General features: G+C 33.6%; 1 protein-coding gene across 2 annotated transcripts in view; it reads right to left on the reverse strand.

The window, feature by feature from the left end:
- LOC122571329 (RNA-binding protein 24-like) overlaps nucleotides 1-23,702 on the reverse strand; it is a 28,202-nt gene continuing 4,500 nt past the window's right edge. The window contains exons 2-6 of one of the 2 annotated variants that reach the window (XM_043734937.1): nucleotides 22,867-23,272; nucleotides 21,248-21,374; nucleotides 18,148-18,208; nucleotides 4,804-5,174; nucleotides 1-3,147 (exon numbers count right to left, since the gene is read on the reverse strand). In XM_043734937.1, the coding sequence (XP_043590872.1) occupies nucleotides 2,984-3,147; nucleotides 4,804-5,174; nucleotides 18,148-18,208; nucleotides 21,248-21,374; nucleotides 22,867-23,139 (996 nt within the window). In that variant the 5' untranslated portion in view covers nucleotides 23,140-23,272 and the 3' untranslated portion in view covers nucleotides 1-2,983. The remainder of the gene's footprint in view (nucleotides 3,148-4,803; nucleotides 5,175-18,147; nucleotides 18,209-21,247; nucleotides 21,375-22,866; nucleotides 23,273-23,702) is intronic. The other variant, XM_043734938.1, reaches the window with a different exon arrangement.

Genomic DNA, 23,702 nt, shown 5'->3' on the forward strand with positions numbered 1-23,702 from the left:
TTCTGAAAATTAAGATTTTATTTCTTTTTTTTCTGATTTTTCGGTAATCAATGTTTGTGTTTCGTCTCTTGAAAAGAGTTCAGATGACATGCGAAAGCAACAGACAACAATAGTCGCGATCTATCATTAGACCAAGACGCATTCGTTTTTTATTTCTCTCCGAGACGATATACATATTTACTTCCGTTTCGTTTCGTTAACTTAATAATAGGGTGTATAATATTAATATTATTAATGATAACAGGCGATATATTACAACCGTTAATCCTAAGAGTATAGGACATTCGAAAGTGTAATGGTAGCCGTGACGAAAATACGCATTCCTCACGGTTTAATCCTAATGCTCGCATTCCTCTTCACCACGTCGCAACAGATTTTTTCGGTTCGCAGTAAATTCGAACGATCACGTATCCTGCTCGCTTTGTCATTAAGTACATGAACAATAGTGAGTAACCGATAATGACAATAATATTATCAATAATTAATAGTAATAATAATTATCAATTTATAATAATAATAATAATAATAATAATAATAATAAAATAATAAAATAATAATAAAATAATAATATCATGTATCAATAGCATTAATTTATTTTCCTATTATCTTAATCGAACGATTAATGTAATAATTAATTCCTAACACTAAGCCTCCCTAACATCATCTTTTGCTAACTTTTTACAGAACTTTTGGTTTCCATCTCCATTTCTTCGTTCATATTACGTCTACTTAAAATTCTAACGAATCTAATTAAATTCATCTCGAAGGGTTTAGGACTAGACAGCCTCATTCTTCATAGCCTGATCCTCTGTCTCCCTTCTTGTGTGCTAGTTACTTCTCCTTTTATTTTCGATCTCGCCGTCTGGTCTCCTTTTATTTTTTATTTCACCCCTGTACACGCGTTAGCGAATAGCTTCTCGCTAACGAAACACTGACTAGTTTTTAACCGTTAAAATTATTCGGTCGTGCTAATTAAGGCACCTGACTTTACTTTAAAATGGGACGAACGAATTCCTTGTGTCTTGCAATTATTTCTTACGCAACAAACAATTAGTAGTAGCGCACATTAACATTGAAGAATTAATAATTAGGTAAATTGATCCGTATTTAGAATAAATTGTAACAATATATAACAACTGTAATTCGTTAATAAATATATTGTCCCAAGTATAAAAATGAAGCCGCGCTAAAGATTAAATGATATACCTATTATTCGTATTTAAAAATTCTAACAACATTTATTCGCGTATAAAACAATAGTGTTTGTTGATCAACGGAATTTTGGTGCTTTTACGTCTTCGTTTTTAAGTATTCGTCTTCGCTTAATTTCATGATTATCAACATTCGATAACCAGCAATGTCGATTCGTTCGTCCGTTGGTCCTCACTGTTCATTTAAATAACATCTATAAATTATGCAAAGAAGGCATTATCTTAAGACACTTGGTGATTTCGCTGACACGCGATTCTAAGGCAACATCGGTTTAATTGTAACGCAACCATCGTTACTTACAATCCCTTGATATACTTTACTCAAATGAATCTTTTGAATCTATTGACAGAATTTTCATTTCAGAATAGTTGCTCAATAAAAATTCTTTTTAGCGAATTTCAAATAGAATACTTTCGAATAAAAAATTAATTCCACGAAACTAAAAGTTTTTACTAAATTAGAGCTTAACAAACACTCGATGTCGAATTTATAAAATTTAACATTTTAAGTTAATCTTCGTTTACTACAATAATTAAAAGCAACGTATCGTTTGTACTTAAACGGGAGTTGCTAAAAATGTAGTAACGTCGACATAATTTAAAATCAAGCTTAAGTTATTGAGAAATACTTTCCTACGTACTTTAAAAGAAAGGAACGAGAGTGTATTGAAAAACTATTGCTCTTTTTCTATCTAAATAGATAAAGAGAGAGATAAATAGATAAAACGTTACTTTAAAGTTTCGTGGAAAATTTATTTCTAGATTTTTCATATGTCGGCCATAAAAAGAACGATGTTTTTCTTTCATAAAGTGGAAAACATATTTCATTAAGTTCAATATAAATAAACTGAATTATACATTTAAATTTAAAAAGTTTATATTTTTTGACCAATATTCAGAAATGATATCTGTATCATTCTCAGTCCTAAAGGATCATAAGATAAACAATTGCAATGAAATAGCGATTCGTGAAGAACACCAAAAGTTATTCGTCGATACTGGAAGTAACCGTTTCATCCCCCAAAACTTATCATCATTTAATTAACGCTTACTATCTCGTAAAAATACATGTCTCGAACAATATCAATTCTGAATACGGATCAGTCTTTCAGTTCTACCTAATAGCGAGTAATTTTCGTCGTTCGAATCATATCTCAGTTACTTGTAACTGACAACATCGCAGATCTCGATCTCGGATTTTTCTTTAACGTACGAGTGGTACGTAACCGTACAAAGATCCAACGTTTCTAAAATGTTCGCGCGTCTACTGAAAGCTTCTATTACCCATCGTGCTCCATTAGTTATAAATAATCATAATGCTAACAACATTACATATCATCTTGTATCTCGAAGTACATTGGCCGAGAATGCCAAAGTTTGGCCCTATACAGGAGAACGTGGAAAGGAAGATTAAGGTGGGGAAGATTAAATGTTAAGTTAATAAGAAACTGCCAACCGCCGATCCTGAATGACACAGATCACATCCACGGAGCTTCCTCGTTTTCTGCCTCTCACCGGGCGTCGTATCCAAAATTAACTCGTGAGAATATGGAGCTAGATTCCGAGTAGTTGAAACAATGGCTCCTTCGTGCGCGGTACACCCGCACCAAATAATGCCTGATCCTCGAATAAGGAAGGAACTGAGTCGTTGTAGAGGCAGATGAAGACTACACGTTTATACGGCGGCGAGGATCAAGTTTTATGTCTCGAATTTAATGCCTGTGGGACAATTGACGACGGTACCAATTTCCTTGCGGCAATTTGTCCAACTTCTATTGCAATCTTGCTTCCTGAGGCGTCGTTTGATACGGGAGTCCTGGGAAGGCCGCGCCTGCCGCTGTTGCAGCTGCAGCCGCTGCTGCTGGTAATCCTGCTGCTGCACCTGGCAGCGTTGCATACGTATACGGTGTCACGTAACTTGCTGCTGCTGCGTTCGCTGCAAAAACAAAGAAACCGCTTTCTAAGCTCCTGGATATTTCTCCGATCTTAGCGCGGGTAATCCTTTAAGAAAACAATACCGATTACGATTAATATGAATGCAAACCGTATATTTTCAAATATTGCACAAAAGCATTTCTATTTACAATATGCTTTTATGCTTTCCATCCTGAATAATTCGCTAGAAGAAAATCAACGAGTTGACACGGATTGACAATTTAATTTTTCTTCGAGAAATTAAATTACCGAATTTTAATGTCTTGTATAGTAAATTATATGTACTGAAGAAGTAGTTTTAAAATTGTAACAGGATTATCCGCGCTTCTTCCTAAAAAATATCATTATTGTAAATAAATCTTTAATTTTTACTCATTTTTGATTAAGTCTTACATTTATCGAAATTCATTTTCGATTCTTTGTCAGGACAATATCATTGCATGATAAAAGCTTACTGTCATCCATCGTGACACTTTTCCCACCACCACCGTAGACAGCACATCAGAGCATTAACAAAATTTGCATGTCGATCGTGTTGAATGCAAAGCCAGCATAAGCATGCAATGTTGCATTTCCACTTTTTACCATGTCTGTTATACCAACAGCAGAACATTCCAGCGCAAATTAAAGAAACTTCTATACAAGCATTTTTTCGTGTGATCATATTTCTGAGAACGTACGAATAACATAAAAATAATAGCAAATAATCTTGAAAGTAATAAAATGATCATTTAGCACATATTTCGGAAAACAGACTGTAGAAAGTTCTCCTGGTAAATGCAAACTGCATTGCTTTAATTTTGAGAAAGCTTTCCAATAACCGATGTAAATCGAAAGAGCTACAAAACATACAAATGTGAAGAAGCGATAAGTGAAACGAATAAAAAATATTCTCAGCAAGATTCCCACTAAAGATATCAAAGATATCATTTCCTAATTCTAAAAACGTACGAGATCAATCTTTTATCTCATTGTGTCAATTTCTTTTAAGAATCATGTTAAGGTTCGTTCTCAGTAAGAAAGACGCGATAAACGAGATATTTGAGAAGCCTTAAAAACACGAATTTCATCATAGTCAAAAAATCTGCCAAAAATGTCGACACGTGCAGCTTTTTAAGTATTGTTAATCTTTACTAAAACTACCTTGTTACGCAAACTTTATCAAGTGTAATCTAGCTTCCACATGCAGTCTTCTATGAACAACATAAAAGATATTAAGATATATTATACGCACATGCGTTCAAAAGTTACAGAGAAGTATTTTACCCTTAAACGTTACGACTTTATGAATTTGAAAAACTTCTAGATATACAGTAGAAACAAGCAAATTTTAAACATTAACAAATTCGAACTATTTTTTTTTTAACTTTTTAAAATAGATGTGAAATTAACTTTGCAAAAAGAGAAAAAAACTAATTGAAACCCGGTAAAAACTTGTGCACATTTGAAGAATAAGTTTGATAGTTAATTTGGAAAATTTGTGGGAATCTTGCAGAGATTCCTCATGGAAGTAGAGCTACTTCACTACGACAAAAACAGAAGAACGATATGATCCAATTCCTCTTTTATTCTCTCTCACTCTCGCATACATTTCCGTTCGCTCTATCGCTTGCGTTTCTTCCCTTTCGGTGCGCTTGGTTTTCTAATAATTTTCTACCGTTGCTACGTAGCACGGACGGCAGAAAGGGCGGCAGGAGAGCTTTCTCCAATCGTTGGCGTGCCAGCACCGCAGGGCTGCTACCGTTGTGCTGCTGGTGGTGGTGTATCAGCCCGTTGCTGTCCTTGCTCTGGACACTTTTCAAACACATACCAGCCGCGGCGGCGCTGGTATAAGGATACGCCTCGGCGAAATTGTACGATGTTCCTGGATACGTGGCGGCCGCTGCCGCGACGTTTTGGTACTCGTAAAATTGTGACGCTGCTGCCATCGCCGCTGCATGGGTCAACTGCGTCGCCGGAAGCGGTACCAAACCACCTGGCGCCGCAGCCGCCAGGTAAGGCGACTGGTACACGTAACCCGGTGGCACCCTGAAACCAAAATCATCCAACGGTTAGACAGTTCTACGGTCAACTATCACGCAACGGCACTCATACATCTAATACGAAGTATACTCGCTGGTTAATCGTGGTGGACTAGGAAATTAACACTATAACACAGACAACGAACCGTTTAAAACGTTATACGGTTGTATACTAGATAGTTGTAATAAAATGATTATAAGGTAGTCAGTTGATATTATTGGCGACTAAAATCATTTCACTTTTGGTACGATTTTGGTAAATCCTATTTACGCAACGTTTCATTTGCAATTCTTGTTCTGTTTTTTAATATTTAAAGGATTTAAGGATTTGCTGAATATTTTTTATCGCTGTTTCCTCTTGTATATAAATTTTATATGAAGTTCAAAGAAATTAATGTATTCACGACACTTAAATGAAAATTATTCTTTTTATGTTGTGGAGATCTGTTTTGTGTCTTTGATTTGTGTAATGGACTTTCGTGAAATACTTTGCATTATTCTCATTATTTTTTATATCGTAACAAAATAATATGCGGTCAGAGAATCGCGTTTCTTGACTTCTCTACTAGTCCTCCATTTACTTAATTTGTACGAATTATTCCATCTGTTTGGTCCTGATATATGTTTCTCATAAATTTGAAGAAAAAAGACTTCGTACTAGTACGGTATAATAATACTCATAAATATTTATGAGTATTAAATCAAAAAACGCAACCATCTCCTAAATGCAGAAGCCAATAATATCAACCCTTGGTACTGTGCGTTTGAACTTACATTGGAAAATAGTAAAGCAATTGCAATATGTTGGGTACATAGTAGCTAACGCTATAACAATTGCTATAATTAACAATCTGCAAGGTATTCCGAATATTTCTCATTTTGGCTTCAAACAATCATTTTTTCCTTATGCTTAGTCCACCAGGATCATTTAGTCCTACATAATCACACTTGCTGTTCGAAACAATCTGTGGTCCATCGAGTTTCTTGATTCTATTATCATCTCTCTTACCTTTTCTAAGGTAATCAACCGAACTTGATGGACACCGGAAGCTTTAACAGTACATTTCTCCCTGTGCAGTTAAGAACTGGAGGAAAAGAGTGAAAGGAGGACAGTTGGAAACTTACACGTGTAGAACTATGTGTATAGTGAATGTTCCACGCAAGCGATGTTCTGCGTGCAGCTAAGTAAAGCGCGAATGCAATCTCGTACTTTACCCCTCCCTCAATTAAGATAAACGGTTTATTGGAAAAGCGTTTGGTAATAGCTAACTTTCTCCAACAGATAACACGACGATCGCTAATGGACTCGGACTTGACATTATGTGACTACGCGTTCGTATTTGTATTTCATGGCTCCCGGCGCCATAGCTGTGCCAGGAAATCGTCAAAAATACGATCAAGAAAGAAACGAACTTTTACGTGAATTCCACTTTGAGAGGATTAATGGTCATAAAGTTTTTCCTGTAAAAACATGTGTCACTGTATTAATAATCAATTCTGTGTTATCTGAAACCGTACTTTGATATAACATTTGATAATCGAATCTGAGTATTATCCGCGTTTTATGCCATCATTTCAATGTTACTTTCACGTGTATACCAGTGCAAACGATATATTACTCGATAAAAACGCGAATGTAAATGTGTAGTATTGGTGTAGGAATTATTCGATGCGTGAGTAAAGGACAAGGGAGGACAGGTGGACGGAAAGCGGCGCGTTATGAGAATGGTAACAGTGTGGTATCACTAAGGCGTGACAAAAAAAAATGCGCAACAAATCCAATAAAATAAAAAAAAAATCCTCAATGTGTCGGCAAAACAACAACAAACCAACGACAAACGTGTGTGTAGGTCATTTCACGAATATAAAGATACTTCTCGATACACGGCACACGATTACCTAACACCAACGTTAGTATACCTAAAATTCACAGGCGTAAGAAAGAAACAGAAAAGTGATACGTTCCACGGCAGTGCCTCTGTCTCTATCTCTTTTCCCTCTTTTTCTTTTTCAACGCGAAACGATCGCGTGTAAAAACTTGCCGCCCCGACACGATTCTCCTTAGCGCGTTCTTCAATTTATCGTGACACGATCATTTTCTTTTAGCCAACGACCCTTCAAACTCAATTATCTTTCTGCAAATTCTTACCGATAATTGATCGTTTAACTGTATGCAACTAAAGACCGGTATCGAAATTAATTCGTTGCCTTCAGCTATAATTAATAATTATGTAAATATTAAAATATGAAAGATGCGAAACTTACGTTTCAAGTGAAAGTTTTTTTGCTACATCTGTGAAATAATATTTTTCTTTTTTTCGTTTGTACCTATATTATAGTATTGTTAAACACGATATTTCACGTAATTATTAATACGTTGTTTCGTAACTGTTTCATACCTTTGCGTGTAATTTTTATAACAGATATGTAACCATCAAATCGCGTTTTGAAAGGACATACATACAAACACAGGAGACAGCCCTGAACTTTTTCGCGGATCGATAATAGCTAGTGTCCAGTCCACGAAGGAAATCAATATGTTGTCCTGTGGCTTCGAACGATAGTTTGCTTCGTCGAATTAGTGCACATCAACATAGATTAATGAACGTTGAAAACGTTCTCAGTAGCGCGTATTTCTTACCCGTCGTCTCAAAATTGGGTTACTATTCTGATTCGCTACGAAATTCTGTATTTTTAATGAAGATAGAAGAATTAAAGAAACAAAATGAAACGATAAAACAATTATCTGACATCATTAATAAATCAATAAATCATAAACAAATTGATATTGATAAGTAAACCGATTATTAATATCGTTTAAAACGAACATTTTGTTAACCAGTGACTTGAGTTGAAACGATACGTTACAAGATCGAATAACAAAAAATTCATTGTAATTCCAGTTATTATCTACTTCGATTAATTGTACGTTTTAAAAGATTATTTAGGTAGGATATTAATAACATTATAGAAACGTTCATATGAAAGAAAGAATGAAATATACCAAAGAAATGACAAAAATAAGGCAAGTAGTATGGAATTACAAAAGTATCTCTGCATACCTATAATCTCTAATCAATTTATATGAAGAAATTTTCGTAATAATGCAAAAATATTCATCCTTATATATCACGTTCGTAAATACTGGATAAACTGTAATATACATTTATAACTGGTACAATCCTTAAGTAATAGTTATCATAAATTAGAAACATTTATAAAACGAGTCTACATAGTGCTGGCAAAACGAAGATGAAATCAGGAAAATATCATAAAACATAACTTACGGAATAAATGAAAATGATAGAGGTAAGATTGAAGCAAACGTTTTAACGTTTTAATTTACGGAAATAATCGTCAATCTATTAAACGCGATGTTGATATAAATGCCACGCGATCGAGCTTAGGTTTACAATGCTTTATTATTGTCACACTGAATGCATAAAAAGACATCACCTGCTATATTTTTTTGCCCAACTGATCGTCTAAGAGATTGGTATATCGGCGATCGTCGTAAAAATATTACACTTGGCTTGTTACCAGATGGCCACCAGATGCTTTCTCGAGGTACTTGCAGCCAATTTCTCGATTCTGACAATTTCCCCCCGGCGAGAACTCCACGCCAAGTTTACGGAAATTAATAGGTTATTTCGAATCAAGCTTATTTCCATGCATGAATATTTCTGTCTAACTCCGAATGACGACAAAGTAATCTGATTTACAAACAATAATTTTGCAAATAAGAATTTTTACTTCAATGGATATTTGTTACCGAAGTTATTCCTGATGACATTATATATGTACATACACAAACATAGAAACTCCGAGAAAGTACATACTTATTATCGCCTTAACCTCTTAAGCTCCACTTTCGTAATACTACGTTTGTTGCGTACAATCTTAAAATTCTACTTCCGTAATATCGCATTCGATAAAAATCGTAGTATTACGTAAAGCGTTTCTTTTCCACACATTTTTCTAAAACTCAGTGAGCCCTTAAGGGGATAAATTATTTGAAAATCCGTTACATCATGTAAAATAACAATGCGAATCTATTTGTTAATATGTAATACGATTAAAAATTGATATTACAGTAAATAATATTATACACTAATATTTTTAAATATATTAGAGAATTTTCTCATTTCCCTATTAATTTATTCATTCTATTTTATACTTGAGCCCTGTGTTTTACTACTTTAACAAACTTTAAAATTACTCAAAATAGTACATTCAGTCATTTCTGACACGAATTTTTTAAACTACATCGTTGTTAAATTTTTAATTTGCTCGTCAATCTCAACCATAGATATTAAAAAATTACGTAACTAAAATGTAATATTGAATATCTGCATTGCACGATTCTCAGTCCAGACCTTGGACAACTTAATAAATTCACGAAATCGCCTCATCAACTTTTGTATGATCTTTTTTTTCCTCCATTTTCTATTGGATTTATCTTGCTGACGCATCTTCACCGCGGTCTGTGCATTATGGATGGCTCGCGTGTCCTCAACCCCGCATTTTCTACTCTGCGTGTTTTTATTTTACCCCCTCTATCTTCATTTCTCTATATATTGTTCTACCCAACGTGTACATATATCTTCCTAGTTGTCAATACCTTCTAATTCTAGTATCACTTTAGACAACTGACAATCGCGCACAACACAATCTAGTTAACCGAGTTGGCATCGGAAACCAGTGAAGCTTTTTCGATCATTCTAACGTAAATTTTAATTACGGAACTGAATTTTTGGCATGAACATATTTGGCATTTGCGTAGCAGAGATTCAAGATCGTACTCAAATTTTGCATCACAATTCACATATTTAAATCGAATCGATTTATCTATGCTTGTTGTTAATTATCGTCTACATGAGAAAAAGTGTACACAAACTAAACAAAGTTTTTTGTTGCGAACTTTCGAAATTTTCTTTATGAATATTCTTTATGAATTCAATCATCCATGTAATGAAAATTATTGTTCAGAAAGTTATTTGCTATTAACGGTCAACGACATCGAAAGGGCTTAAAGAACTTAAAGTGGAATCTGATTCAATTTTTGGAAACTAAAAAAGGTGTATAAAACAGTTTTCAAAAGGATTAAATATTCATATGTATCGTATATAATAATATCAATATGAGATACAATTACAAGATACAAGATATGTGATCGATTACCGATGAAAAAAAAATTATTACAAATTTAAACGATATATATCGCATTTTCATCTAATTAAAAGGTAATCGTAGATTTTAAACATTCAGTCGATGTAATAGCACGGTACTCAATGAATAGTGTGACTAATTGTCAACAATGAGTTCGACCTAACTATAACAGAATAATTTCCGAGCAATAACATTGATCGCCCGGCGCATTCGTCCTTGGGATCTTCGTGCAAAAACGAGGCGGTTGTTTTAATGGTCAGCATAATTTTCGCGATGAGAAATTGTCGGCGACACATCACGAGGAGACTCGCATAGAAGTTTTCATACGATCGATGTAACCCGTGGATATGCTTGTGAACGAAAAAAACATGTCATATACCACACAATTTCTCCTGGGATTAAGTGTGACCATCACGTACTGACAATTACAAAAAGAGAATGTCATTTTCGTTCCACTTCGAACTGATAAAAATAGATACCAATACCGATAAACTTATGAGATATTAAGGTATTATTAATTCAGTTGTCAATGGATCTAAACGTAGCACATACTTTAAATTGTTCGTTAAATTGTTCAATATTTCATATTCGCTCTCGAAGTCGATTCCAACTAATCGTATCTGATGTAAAAGGATATAATTTCGTAATACGTGGGCCAAGATTAGGTGATAGGTATCTGCTGGACGAGTAATTCATAAGTAATGATATTATGCAATGAAATCATACGGAACTATTCGTGGAAGCGATCTTAGCGATTGGAATAACGTTACACAGAACATTCATGGATACAGGAGAACAATATTATTGGAGAATGCACATTTTCCTAAATTCAGTAACCGTTTAATTTTATATCTCATATTCTTGTACTATCCTTCCCTTAATTACTCCGTGTATGAAGATTATCAATCGCGAATAAAGAACAATGAATAATTGTAAAAACGAGCTAATTTCGAAATACAAAGTAAAAATTTGTTATAATTTAGGAAGAAAATCGAGATCCGTCCTCGCGAAGTTTGAACTCGACTGATCGTATCATCCGGGAATTTCCGTTTATACTGTGCAATTGGTCACAAAAGCACAAGCAAAAATATTAGAAGGTAATAAGGAAAGAGAAAGTTAGAAAGAGCCGTTAAGGGTATAAAATATATGAATGGACGGATAGGTAGATAGATAAATAAGAAAAAGAAAGAGAGAGAAAGAGAGAGAGAGAAACAAAAAAGGCGTTTCATAGTCACGGAAAGGTTTGCATTGTCCTTTCGTGACATACCTAAGTGACCACCCTCGATTTCCGACGCAAAGTGGTCGTACACCGCGATTAAGATCTCCTGACTACGCGAAGTAACGCGAGGGCGGGCGCGTGGACAAAGATGCTTAATAGTCCCTTCTAATTCATGCGCGCACGCTTCCAAGGACTTATATATTCAAGTACACGAAACGATCGTTATATGTACGAGGGTTGTAAGAATTCGCTAGAAACTTATGAAACGTCTAATTTAACCATGCCTAGCCTTAAAATGGGAAATAATCAAAGGTATCGTAATTGCAAATTGCTTCAATTTAAATGTATGACTTGTGAGCGCAAGGATACGCTTTCTAGAATAACTTTAGATGAACGTAGAATACTATTGGACATGGTAAAACCGTATCTGTTTTGTGATGAAATTTCAAGTTTGAAGTTGATCTACCTCTGACTCTGAAGTAGTTTCTTAGGAAACTTAATTTAAAGGAAGCTACTTTGATATCCGCGAATCTCCATGTAACTGTAGCAAAAATTACTGAATTGAAGTATAACTTGTCTTCCCATTGTATTTTCTCCAGATTTAATCTCCTCAGCTTCCGCCACAGGATCTACCTATGTATTCGCGAAACTGGAAGTACTCCTTAGTGATTGACGATTGTTTGCGGAAAAAATTTCAAGAAATAAATTTCCTTGATGCAAGACATGAAAACACTGGAGCATCAGTACATAAAGTACATCGAAGTTGAAAAGTGTCACATTAGAAAATAAACAATTTGTATATTTCCATAATTAGATGACAAAATTTTTAAGTTGGCCTTATCTTACATTTTCTTTTTAAATGAAACCATTGAAAGGTTGGAAATCTGTATACATAATATATCGTAAAGCAATGATTCATAATTTGAATGTTATATCCAAATACTGAAAATCTACTACTATCTGTGTATACTATGCAAACTATCTATGACATTGAAATTACGCTATTTACACGCGAATAAGCCTCTCTAGTTTCAATGAAATAGCCTCAATGAAATAACAATACTATAAGCAACAAAATTATTAAGTCTCTAATTTAGATAATCTGGCTAATTATATCATTTCGTTACACTCCTATATTTTTATCTATTTGTTTGATACAGTTGATAATAAACGATGAGCGAAATTTCAATATCAAGTCTTTTGATAAAACTATATATTCCTTGTCTCAAGTTAATTTTTGCTAATTCGCAATACAATTAATGGAAGAACATTTGACATGATTTCTATGTGATCTTATGATTTCAGGTACGTTTTTAAGGAGTTCGAGAATTGTCCCATATAACATCATCATGTTAACACATACACGTGAAACTGTGACGGCACGTGTGCCAGGTGGTCGCACCGTAATTTTCCCTTTAGAATGTTTCCGGATTGCGTGTTGATGAGTACCGTACTTTCCAGCGTGTATAGGTATATCCGAACACCTGTGCGTTACAGAATACCTGTTTAATCGTCAATTCTGCGATGTATGCGTATCAATTTGTATGTGTACGCGTGTGTATACTTGTAGAGTCAATGCGCAGTGCACAAATTGTATGAGCGCCGGCGCCGTGGATAATCCAATAGGATGATCTGCCAATCCTTGGGAAGCAGAACAGACCAATGGTGAGTTCGAGGGTGGTTCTTCCACAACTTAATTGTTTTTTTGATAGCACGTTCTTCTACTACTATTCAAACTACCAATCCGATTAGAATAACTTGGACGTGGAAATGTGGCAACCCAAGGTCGAAGAAAGTAGAGCATCGACGAAAAGTAAATAAATGAAGGTGAACGCGAACTTCGAAAAATGTTATTAAAGTAGATTTGTACGAAGATTTCTGGAACACAGCTTACGGAAATAGAGATCTGAGAATTAACGAAGATATATAAACATTTCGATGCAAAGTACAGTAATTTATTGGAATAGCTTTTTTCCAGTACCTACATGTTAAACGACTAACTGTTAAGGGAATTACGTAAAAGAAAAGGCGGCAACCTAGCAGCGAAAACATAAATTTATCTTTCAGTACATGTATCATTATGTGTTAAAAAACTGATTATTCATGGTCGTCCTTGAGATATTAAGGTAATAAACTGCGCTTCGAACGTGCGAAAAATTATGATCTCGTGAAACGTAACTTGAAACACGACATTCAGGAGGACTCATTTTACGGTTATTTGGAATACTTGAGTTTACCACTGCAAAATTAAGCGCCAGAAACTATAATGTTTATCTCCAGTAGGAGTGTATAAGACTCGCCGAATGAGTGACAGCGACAGGTGGATAGAAGCATCGACAATGAAAATAGAAACAGACATTCCATACGAAGCGCCGACTATGAACCTCTTTTCTAAAAGCAATACTTCAACTACGACAAATTCACGGCTAACTCTGATAAATATATTAACATCACTCATCTAGCTTTGCAATGGATGGATTCCAACAAAATACGATTATTGCGTACGTTTCAATTTCGTATTCGGTACTAATTTTTGTCGAAATATCTAACAGACAAAAGCACTTTATATAAAGAATTTAATTAATTCGAAACAAAAACTTTATATTTATCATTAACAATTATGCTTATGTATATGAAGTAGTTCATCTTAAATTAATTTTGCAATTGCGACCTACAGTATATTTTATATCAATAATATAACGTGTATTATATTAAAATACACGTAATATCAGCAGTACTACCTCAATTATTTATAAATTAGAATCAGATAGAATAAGATATTAAATATTAAAATAGAGAAAAAATAATCCTCACGTATCTAATATAAATTAAACAGTAATTTAAGAGTCTATTTTATTGAAACGCTCTTAATCAATCAAAAATTAAAAAGTCATGAAGACTCGCGATTATAACAATTGTCTCATCTAATAATACGAACACCAAAACGGATCGAGAAAGAGTAATTTACTGATATAAAGGAGAACGACTAACCCCAATAGAAATAGAAATTTTCCTTATGGCGCGGCTCTTTGTAATTCCGTTCACAGAGAAAGAACAGTTTTAATTCGTGTTAAAAATTCTCCCGTAGAAACCCTCGACGGAATGGCTCAAACATAGAAGCTGACACGGGGGACAGGTGGATCTAAATAAAGATTGGACCAACGCCAGAATCTCCAAGATGGCTGAAGCGAGATGCGAGGCGTGTCATCGTCGTGGTCGTCGTCATCGTCGTTGTCGTAGTCGTCGACGGCGCGACGGACCGTTGTGAAAGCTTACGACACTACGAATTTACTAGCACCGAGAAAATCCTCTCTGACGTACAACACATCTTCTGGTCGGTGTTGGATTTCACTTTTCCACCTACGTTCCGCTAATTTGAGGACATGTGCTTCGCAACACGGATCTACGATTATGCGCTCGATGTAAATGATATTCTTGCCAATCTTCTTTCATATCAATAATTGATATATATATTGAACTTGCGTATTTAATATTTGATGAAATTTTATATTGGCAAAATTCTCTCATTCTAATTCCTTTACTATAAATAGAAAGATATTTTTGTTTTGCAGTTTTGGAGTAAATGACGACGGGCAATAATTTTAATATTATTCAGAAATTATAAAATAAAAACATGAAAGTTATTTTTACTAAGCTACTACGACTTTACCTACGAGGTTTTAACAAATTATCATATGTGTATGAGTTAGTTACGTGATTTAAAGTAGCAATTTCTCCCCAGTCAGTTTAAAAAAAGATGGTTCGCATCGTTGTCCTATCATAAATAAAAATTGAATGTAAAATTATTGTAATTTCTTCTTACTTCAACGCGTAATTAATTGAATATTTTTGTACCCATTATCTACCGAACATTTTATGCGTAAATTTCTTTTGGTTTTACTAAATCACATGAAATGTAATTTTCTCGCATACTGATGTTCTTTTTATTTTCACATTCAATTTCACTGTGAAACGTAATGTAACACAAGTCAGGGCGCCTCCCGTTGTCTTTCGATTCAAATAAGAACATTCGTTTGATAGCTCGTTTCAAAGAAAGAAATATTTACTGGCATTTTGCATTGCAGCTTTGCTAATTGCCAGTACATAATTTTGATATTGCATTGTCATGGCATAAAATATTTATGTCCCTGTAAAAATAAGTTACAAGGAATAGTTCGATTTCCAGGCTTGTTTTCTTTAATTTTCTAATGACAGACGGTACACCGTGTTATATTAAAGTCCAAAAACCACCACGTACAACACCAAAAAATACAACACCAATAGCGACACCAAGTGTAGTGTAAGCCTTAACCACACACACAAGGTTATTAATATTATAATGGTTAGCGGAGCCTGTACACTTGACGAATCTCCGTTTCATCTAAACAAAATTCGTTCATACATCAAATGGTAATGCGTTAGTAAATACTTTCTTTTTTCCCTTAGAATTAAGATATTTAAAAACGCCGGTATTTACTCGAAATTTATAATACGGGAGATAACGATATTGAGAAACGTTACGACAATTTTTGTTAGTAAAACAGGAACGAATGTATTTCTGGTTCTTTTTTCTCTTCGTAGCGATTCTACCTTTCGATACCGTTCGATATCTCCACGAATTTCTATGCTGCGCCCAAGAATCTGACTGGGCCAAACGGGGTAAACCGCGATAAAATCGATTGCCACGATGAAAAATTAATGAACGTTGTCGTGTTTCGCGGCGGTGCGGGTCGATTTCCGGTGAAAAATACGGGAGATCCACCGCTTCGAAGAATCGACCGTATCGTTCATAATTCAACGAAATTCTGCTGCACACGGTTAATCTCCTCTTGCTATTTTCTTCTCCTTTTTTCAATAATCAGATAAATAATTCACAAAGCAAGCGTTTTACGTGAAGGTTTTCCGCAAAAGATCATTCAACAAATTGCAATTCATAAAAGTAGTCGAAACTTCGCGAATGATATCCTATACTAGTTTCAATCCGAAAAGATAAATACTTACAATCGTAAACAATATTACTTTTAAATGGACTACTAGTAGAATTAATTCTATATTCAGAAAAACGAGTTATCACGATTATACTAAAGTTCCAATCTTTTAAAATTGAAGAAGACCCGTCACCAAAAACAGACCAAAATGATTTAAAAAAAAAAAAAAATGAACAAATACATGAAAACAATGCACGCGACAAAAAATTTGAAATTTAGGAAAAAAGAACAAGATACTCCATATGAAACACACTTAATATAAAAAAAAATCCGAAGTGATAAAGAACCTATCCGAAACATAAGAAAACATTTATTTAAGTAAAATAAAATGTTTTGATATTTGATAATAAATGTCGCCATCGGTGTTCGACTTTGCAACATTTAATAGCAAATTATACGTCTGTTTGTGTTACAGAATTTGTATTTTAATGGAAAACATACTATGTTGCCTCACTGTTATCTTGTTCACTAAATTAACATATATTATTGCGAATTAATTAGACAAATTCCTATTAAGATCATAATTATACATAACATTATAATTATTGTAATTAATATTAATATTAATATTATTACGATTATTATGATTATGTTGATTAAGAAAAAGAGTGTAAAAGAGTAAAGACCAAAAAAGTCAAAACCAATAAACAAACAAATCTCTCAGCAACCGCAATCATTATCATATCACTTCACGTCAACCTCATCAAGAAAGAAGAAACAAAAAACACAACCAAAAAAATACAGTAGTAGAAGAAGAAGAGGCCGATCCTCGGAAGTCTTTGATTTTGTAGAAATAAATTCGTGGGTACTCATGGCTTCTGATACGTGTGCGTGTGCCGCGTTCTTTCTCTCTCCCTCCCTTTCTTTTTCATCGATTGCAAATATCTCTGCCCCTTCTTTCTGTTTCTCTTTTCATATATTTTTCGTTTCATGTCTCTCTGACTCTTTCCATTCATCTCTCTTTACATTTTTTTATATTTGCGCTCCTTAGAACGGCCATGGCGCTCTCAAGGATCTCGAAAAGGGAATTCTCGTCTTGCTCCCTTACGCGCAAGCGTCAGGATGCTGAAACGTTATATATAGTCTATCTTTAACAAAATATTCATAACATTATCAAATTGAAACCGTCAAGCGAGTACCTTCGTTCTCGATTTTCGAGTATTTTCTTTTTTTTTTTCTTTTTCTACCGACCTTGTACGATTTCTCAGTTCCCTAAAATTGTTCCCTTCTTTCGTTGTATGTAGTAAACAAAATTAGTACCAAAAAATCAGAGAAAAATTATTCTAATGTGTCTTTCCCTTAATTTTGTAGCAAAATACGTCAATTATTGCACATTGTTAAAAAAGCCATTTGAAAAGTATAATTGGTCTGTCGTAAAAAAAAATACTACCTTAACTACTCAAAACCGAACGATCGTTGGTGCATCGTTTTTGTCTCGATACGTTCATGTTAGATTATGTATAAACGATGCAACTTTACAATTCAATTTCAATAATGAGAATGCTAGCGAGGACTCCTCTTGACTTATGCTATTTTTCAATGACTACAATTACAACATGTATATTCTTAATATTTTTCGACAAATCACATCAACATAGACTCACCCATATTGGCCAGGAAGAACTGCGGGGTATCCAGCCCGAATGCCAGCAGCGAACGGGAATGCTGAAATCATAAACAGTTCGGAGTTAATCCTATTTACGTTTCTAATGGCCAGCCCTGAACTCGAGCACCCGTCTTCGTGTAAATCGAACATCCTGTTCTTTGCAAATATCTCTACATATTTCTTTCCATCTAGTCTAAACGAGAATATTATTTACCAGTATCCGCAAAACAGTATATGCGACAACAGATATATTGAGATACGTGTATATCCTTTGTTTCAAGAACAGATTTCCGATTGCAGAGGAGATAAAGAGATAAAGTATAAAAAATTTATTAACACTTTTCTCATTTTTGCTATGACATCTGTGATATGTAGAAATAATTATCATGAAACATTTTTCTTGCCGCTTTTATGAGTTAAACTTAATAATACTTTGTTTAATAATACTTTACTAAACTTTAATAATAGGTATAGTTGGTATAAAGTATAAAAATACATATTGTACTTTGTATATATGGACATAATATGAAAAATCACAAAATGTGTACTGTACAGAATAAAATTTCAGGATTAATTTTTTTAAATTTAAATTACATTAAACTGCGGTAAATTAAAAATCTTAATCGAAATATTAAAATTTTTCATTTATTTTAGATAAAATGAACTTGTAAGATATAATACGTTTCAACTCCAATATTTTTTTTTATTGAATAAATATTGTAAATATGAAGTTACAGATAATAAACAAGTTGATTTTAAATATCAACTTGTTCGTTTTCGACACAAAGCTTTGTGACTTCTTTAATGATAAAATAAGTATGAAGTATGTAACTGCATTGAAAGTTTACGCGTATGGGTAATATATATAACATAGCATTCACTTTGGATACATTTATATTCTGATTATGGTAATGACATGCTTTTCATCGAAGAATAGATTACAATACGTAATACGATTCAAAATCATTATTGATACGCAAATATAAATCAATACATATATAGTAAAATACAATACAAAAAAAGCAGAGTATCTCAGAAAAAAACATGCACTAAAGAAATTGATATCGATAAACCGATGCAATTAAGCAAACTAAAAGAAATGTTTCACATATTGTGATGACATATACTTGTCATGCTTCAATGCTGCTTACAAATACTCAGACTTATATTTTTTTAATATACGAAGTATCTTATAAAAATGTACTTTTAAACCTTAAATATTATAGCGTATAATATGATCCATGATTACTTGCACTTTGAATATAAAATATAAATTTAATTTAAATGATAATATTAATTATATTGATACAAAATTGGTAAATTCTTTGGGAAGACATACTTTAATATTAAAATATTAAAGGCATCATAGACTGACTTCAAGACAAAAATGAATCTTGCACGTTGAAAGAAACAAGAAACAAAAGTAGAGCCGGCAGAGTCGGGTTAAAGCAATTTTAGACTTAGGTGCCGAAGCGCCAAGCTATCTTGGCCCGGAGCCACCACTAGAGTTCAAGAAAGTGATTCGGGGGACGCTTTTCGATTTGCACAAATGTCGTTCGTAATGCTGTCTTCTGCTCTTTCGTTGTTGCTTCAACTTCTCAAATTTAAAAGCAGTGAACTTAAATAGTTACAGAAGTGGCAGGGTCGCTATTTTCCAGGAAGTTTAATTTAAATAAATTAGAAATTCTAATTATGTGCACATATTTTACTTTTCCCATAAGGTAAAAATTCTAAATTTCCTAATTGATATCCAAATGAAATATCTCATTAAGAGAACCTTTGTGATGAATTTCCAAGTAACTTGAACACGTGTCCTCGATATATCAAGCAGAAGTGTAACTCTTCGGCCAAGAAGTACGTATATATTATCTGTTGCTCTACCGAATGGGATTTGCCGATTTGGCTATGTTTCAACAACGTAAAACCCGTGACAATGACGCGCAAAAATCATCTGAAAGATTACAAATGATATCTATTCCGGTAAATTTATCAATGTCTCGGGACAAGGTTTTGGAATTGCATTCTCTGTACAATTCTACGAATTATAGATAATTTGCCAAAAATTTGAAATCAGTTCGTTAGTAATACAAACGAACCATATTCCAAAATTTTATCAAATATTAACATTAATGTGAAATGAAGAATATTTGTTAATATATGTATATTTTTAAATACAGAATGAGTTAATAAGATCTAACACTTGAAATAACTCGTTATCTATTTATTTTATGCAAAAACGTTTGCAATTTATTGTATTCGAGGCAACTGATTGGACAAATACATTTTCGTTTTTTGACGCCTTACATTTTGTGAGATATCAAGGTGACTTTGAGTTCTTTAGATAATATCACTTCTTTTATACTCCGTTGTAGCCGCTAGGAAGATCAATTCATTTGGCCTTGAACCTCAAAAGGAAACGAAAATTTTTGGAGCGTAACTGCATCCCGCGTCGAACAAGCTCTGTACCGGCTTGAAGATAGACACAAATTAGTATTTTGATATTTGAAACGCGTATTTTCTTACGTTTGACTGTATCTGTGATAACGTTATTTGACCACCAACGACTAAAAGAAGCTACTATCAGTATTTACATTACTTTGGACCTTAGATTTAAAGTAGGCAATGCAGTATCAAAAAAAGAAAATATATATATATATACATAAGGTCAACCTTAAAAAAAACTCAGAAGTATGAGGCATCAAGGAAATCAAAATGTATTCATACGATCAGTCCTTTCGAAACAATAAATTTTATTTCAAACATTTTTCGATAAAGTCAATAGATAACGAGTTATTTCAGGTGTTATTCCTTGACTCACCTTGTGTGTAAAAAGATATCTTTTATAATATTTGCTTAAAAGCTTCAAGACAATTCGAACTCTTTTTATATCCATTGATAAGTAAAAATAAGTAATACTAGAATACCAAAGCAGTAATTTAAAGTAAATTTAATCGAAGAGTTAACACCTAGGCATCAGTCAAAATAAAAACGTTTAAGCGACAAGAGATCAAACACCAGCAATTGTCGAATTTGTCCCAAATATTTCGTACAATTCGTGTTCATTGAATAAGCATTTGCATACTGCTGAACAAACTTACTCGCTTGTAGATTACCCCTGGGCTTAGCTCCTAGAATTGCCAGGTTGACGTTTGCTTTGCGACCGTCGATTATAGGGTTAGGGTCTTTGCACGCCCTCTCTGCTGCTGGCCTGTCTCCCATGATCACCTGCGTACAGATCCGATCGATTATTCGACTAATCCTTCCGCTTCACCTGGATCTTGCACGCCTCTCCCTCATAAGCAGCGATACAAGCCGTGTATGTACCATACATGTAATACCCGGATATTTCAACAACGTTTCAGATAATCTATTCTGTTGGTTGTTCTAAATATCGATATCAATTTTTCAATATAAGCCTCTATTGTTATATACAACAATTATTCGGTTCATTAGCAAAAACCTGGTTTCTAAACTAATATTGGTAAACCGTGTAAAAGAAGCTTAAGAAACAATCAACTTTACGTTCAAACATATTTCTTTGATTATTTTTAAACTTTGTTCGAAACTTCCTGCGGAAACTACTATTTCATGTATGTATGGCATGGAACGTGTTATATTTTCTTCATTACGCTTTTATTTGTAGCTTGATATTAAAAATATTTAATTTCAAAATAAACGAAACTTTTTTAACTTATAGATAAACGAATGAGAAACATTTAAGACAAACTTCATATTTTATAATAAACGGATCGAACAAAGTATAGACGGTTACGGAATTTATAGATAAAGTACAAGAATACAAAATGAGTGAGTAAATTCATGAAAAAAGAAAATATCTAAGATATTATGGAGTGTTATTGGAATCACCGTAATAATGATCGCCAACTAGTTTTCCAGTAATAGTGTAAGCACTACTACAAGTAATAACGAATATTTTTAACAGAATTTCCTTTCGACAAAAAGAGCAATAAGGGCAATAAGGGTAATAAGGACGTTGACTCGTAGATTTCCATATTATCCTTTGTATAAGTAATGTATATTTGATAGAAAGGGAAACTGGTAATGAAGTACACCTACACGCATATACCTTTACGGAAGAAAGAACATCGCGGTATACAGAAAATTAACAAAACAAGTCTTTTTGAATATGAGTGTACAAACTGGTTACGTTATCGTAACAAATTATACTATTATCTTTGTACACTTAACACGTTTATTCTAACGGTCAACGGCGGTTGAAGAATCTGTTCGAGTTTATATTTTAAATGAAAGTTTGTAAAAATATATAATCCTATGAGAATAAAATTATTGAAAACAAAAACTATTGCAAAAATAATGCCTACGTACGAATGACATCAAATCATACATTTGTTGAAACAACAATTTTTCAAACAAAATCATTAACAAATTATTTCGATTTATCATTGAGAAGTTATTATCGATTCGATTATAAATAACTAAAAATTAAATTCAATCGTTTCTCTTAGCTCCATTTTTTAACTGTAAAACCTTATGCTGCAAAATTGTTAAGATTTATGATCGTCAAGATTTAGTACATATATACCTTTGATATTACTAACAATGGTACAAATAAAAATATACTTAAGCTACTCACTCTAAACCATTCACAAAGTCAAAGCATTTCACAACAACAACTATGAGTCAGGAAAAGTAAAAACATATCGAATAAATAGAATGTGTTATTTACGATACTTACGAAACCATAACCTCTACTTTTTCCAGTCTGCCTATCGGTAATGACCACGGCTTCCTCGATATCACCATATACGTTAAAATGTTCCCTGAGACTTTTGTCAGTTGTGTGGTAGGGCAAACCTCCGACAAAAAGTTTTGTCCAAGTAGTATCTTTTTGTTGAGGCGTAGTACCAGCTAACGCACCAAGACCCGAGACTAATTCGTCCGGCCCTGGCGCCCCGACAGCGCCAACCGCACCGACGGCACTGAGTCCAGCGGCACCAGGCATCAACATCCTCCAAATTTTGGCGAGATCACCGCCGGACGGGAGGACGACTTGCTCAATTTTGACACCTTCTGTGATACTTTGGTCAACGCTAATTACGTCACAGGCTTAACACCATTTAGACGTTTGACGATCTGGTTATCTAGAATTGAAAATAAATTCAAATTTTTATTAAGTACTAATTCTCTCAGTAGGACACGTTTTAATTTGATAAACATTCTTCTTTTAATATAATATACACTACTCTTAAAAAAAGCATATTGTGACATAAAGAAAGTGTATTATAAATTTCCTTTCCATCGAAATCATACATTTTATTCTTTTTCGTTTATTAAATTAAAGTCAATTGAACATATTCGAAACTATATTTTTTATTAGAGTTTAGTATTCATTGAGAAAGTAATTATTTTTTATGCGCTGTAAAGAAGGAGAATTTTTTCTAAGATAGAAAAGTAACTACTGTACATTTATGCAAAGTATTACTGTCATTAATTATTGAGTATCAGTTACTGTTATCTCTGACGTAATTTTCACAATTAAAACATGAAAACCGATAAATTTCCTTTGCATTT

This window comes from Bombus pyrosoma, linkage group LG10 (genome assembly GCF_014825855.1).
Source record: "Bombus pyrosoma isolate SC7728 linkage group LG10, ASM1482585v1, whole genome shotgun sequence".
Lineage (NCBI taxonomy): Eukaryota > Metazoa > Arthropoda > Insecta > Hymenoptera > Apidae > Bombus > Bombus pyrosoma.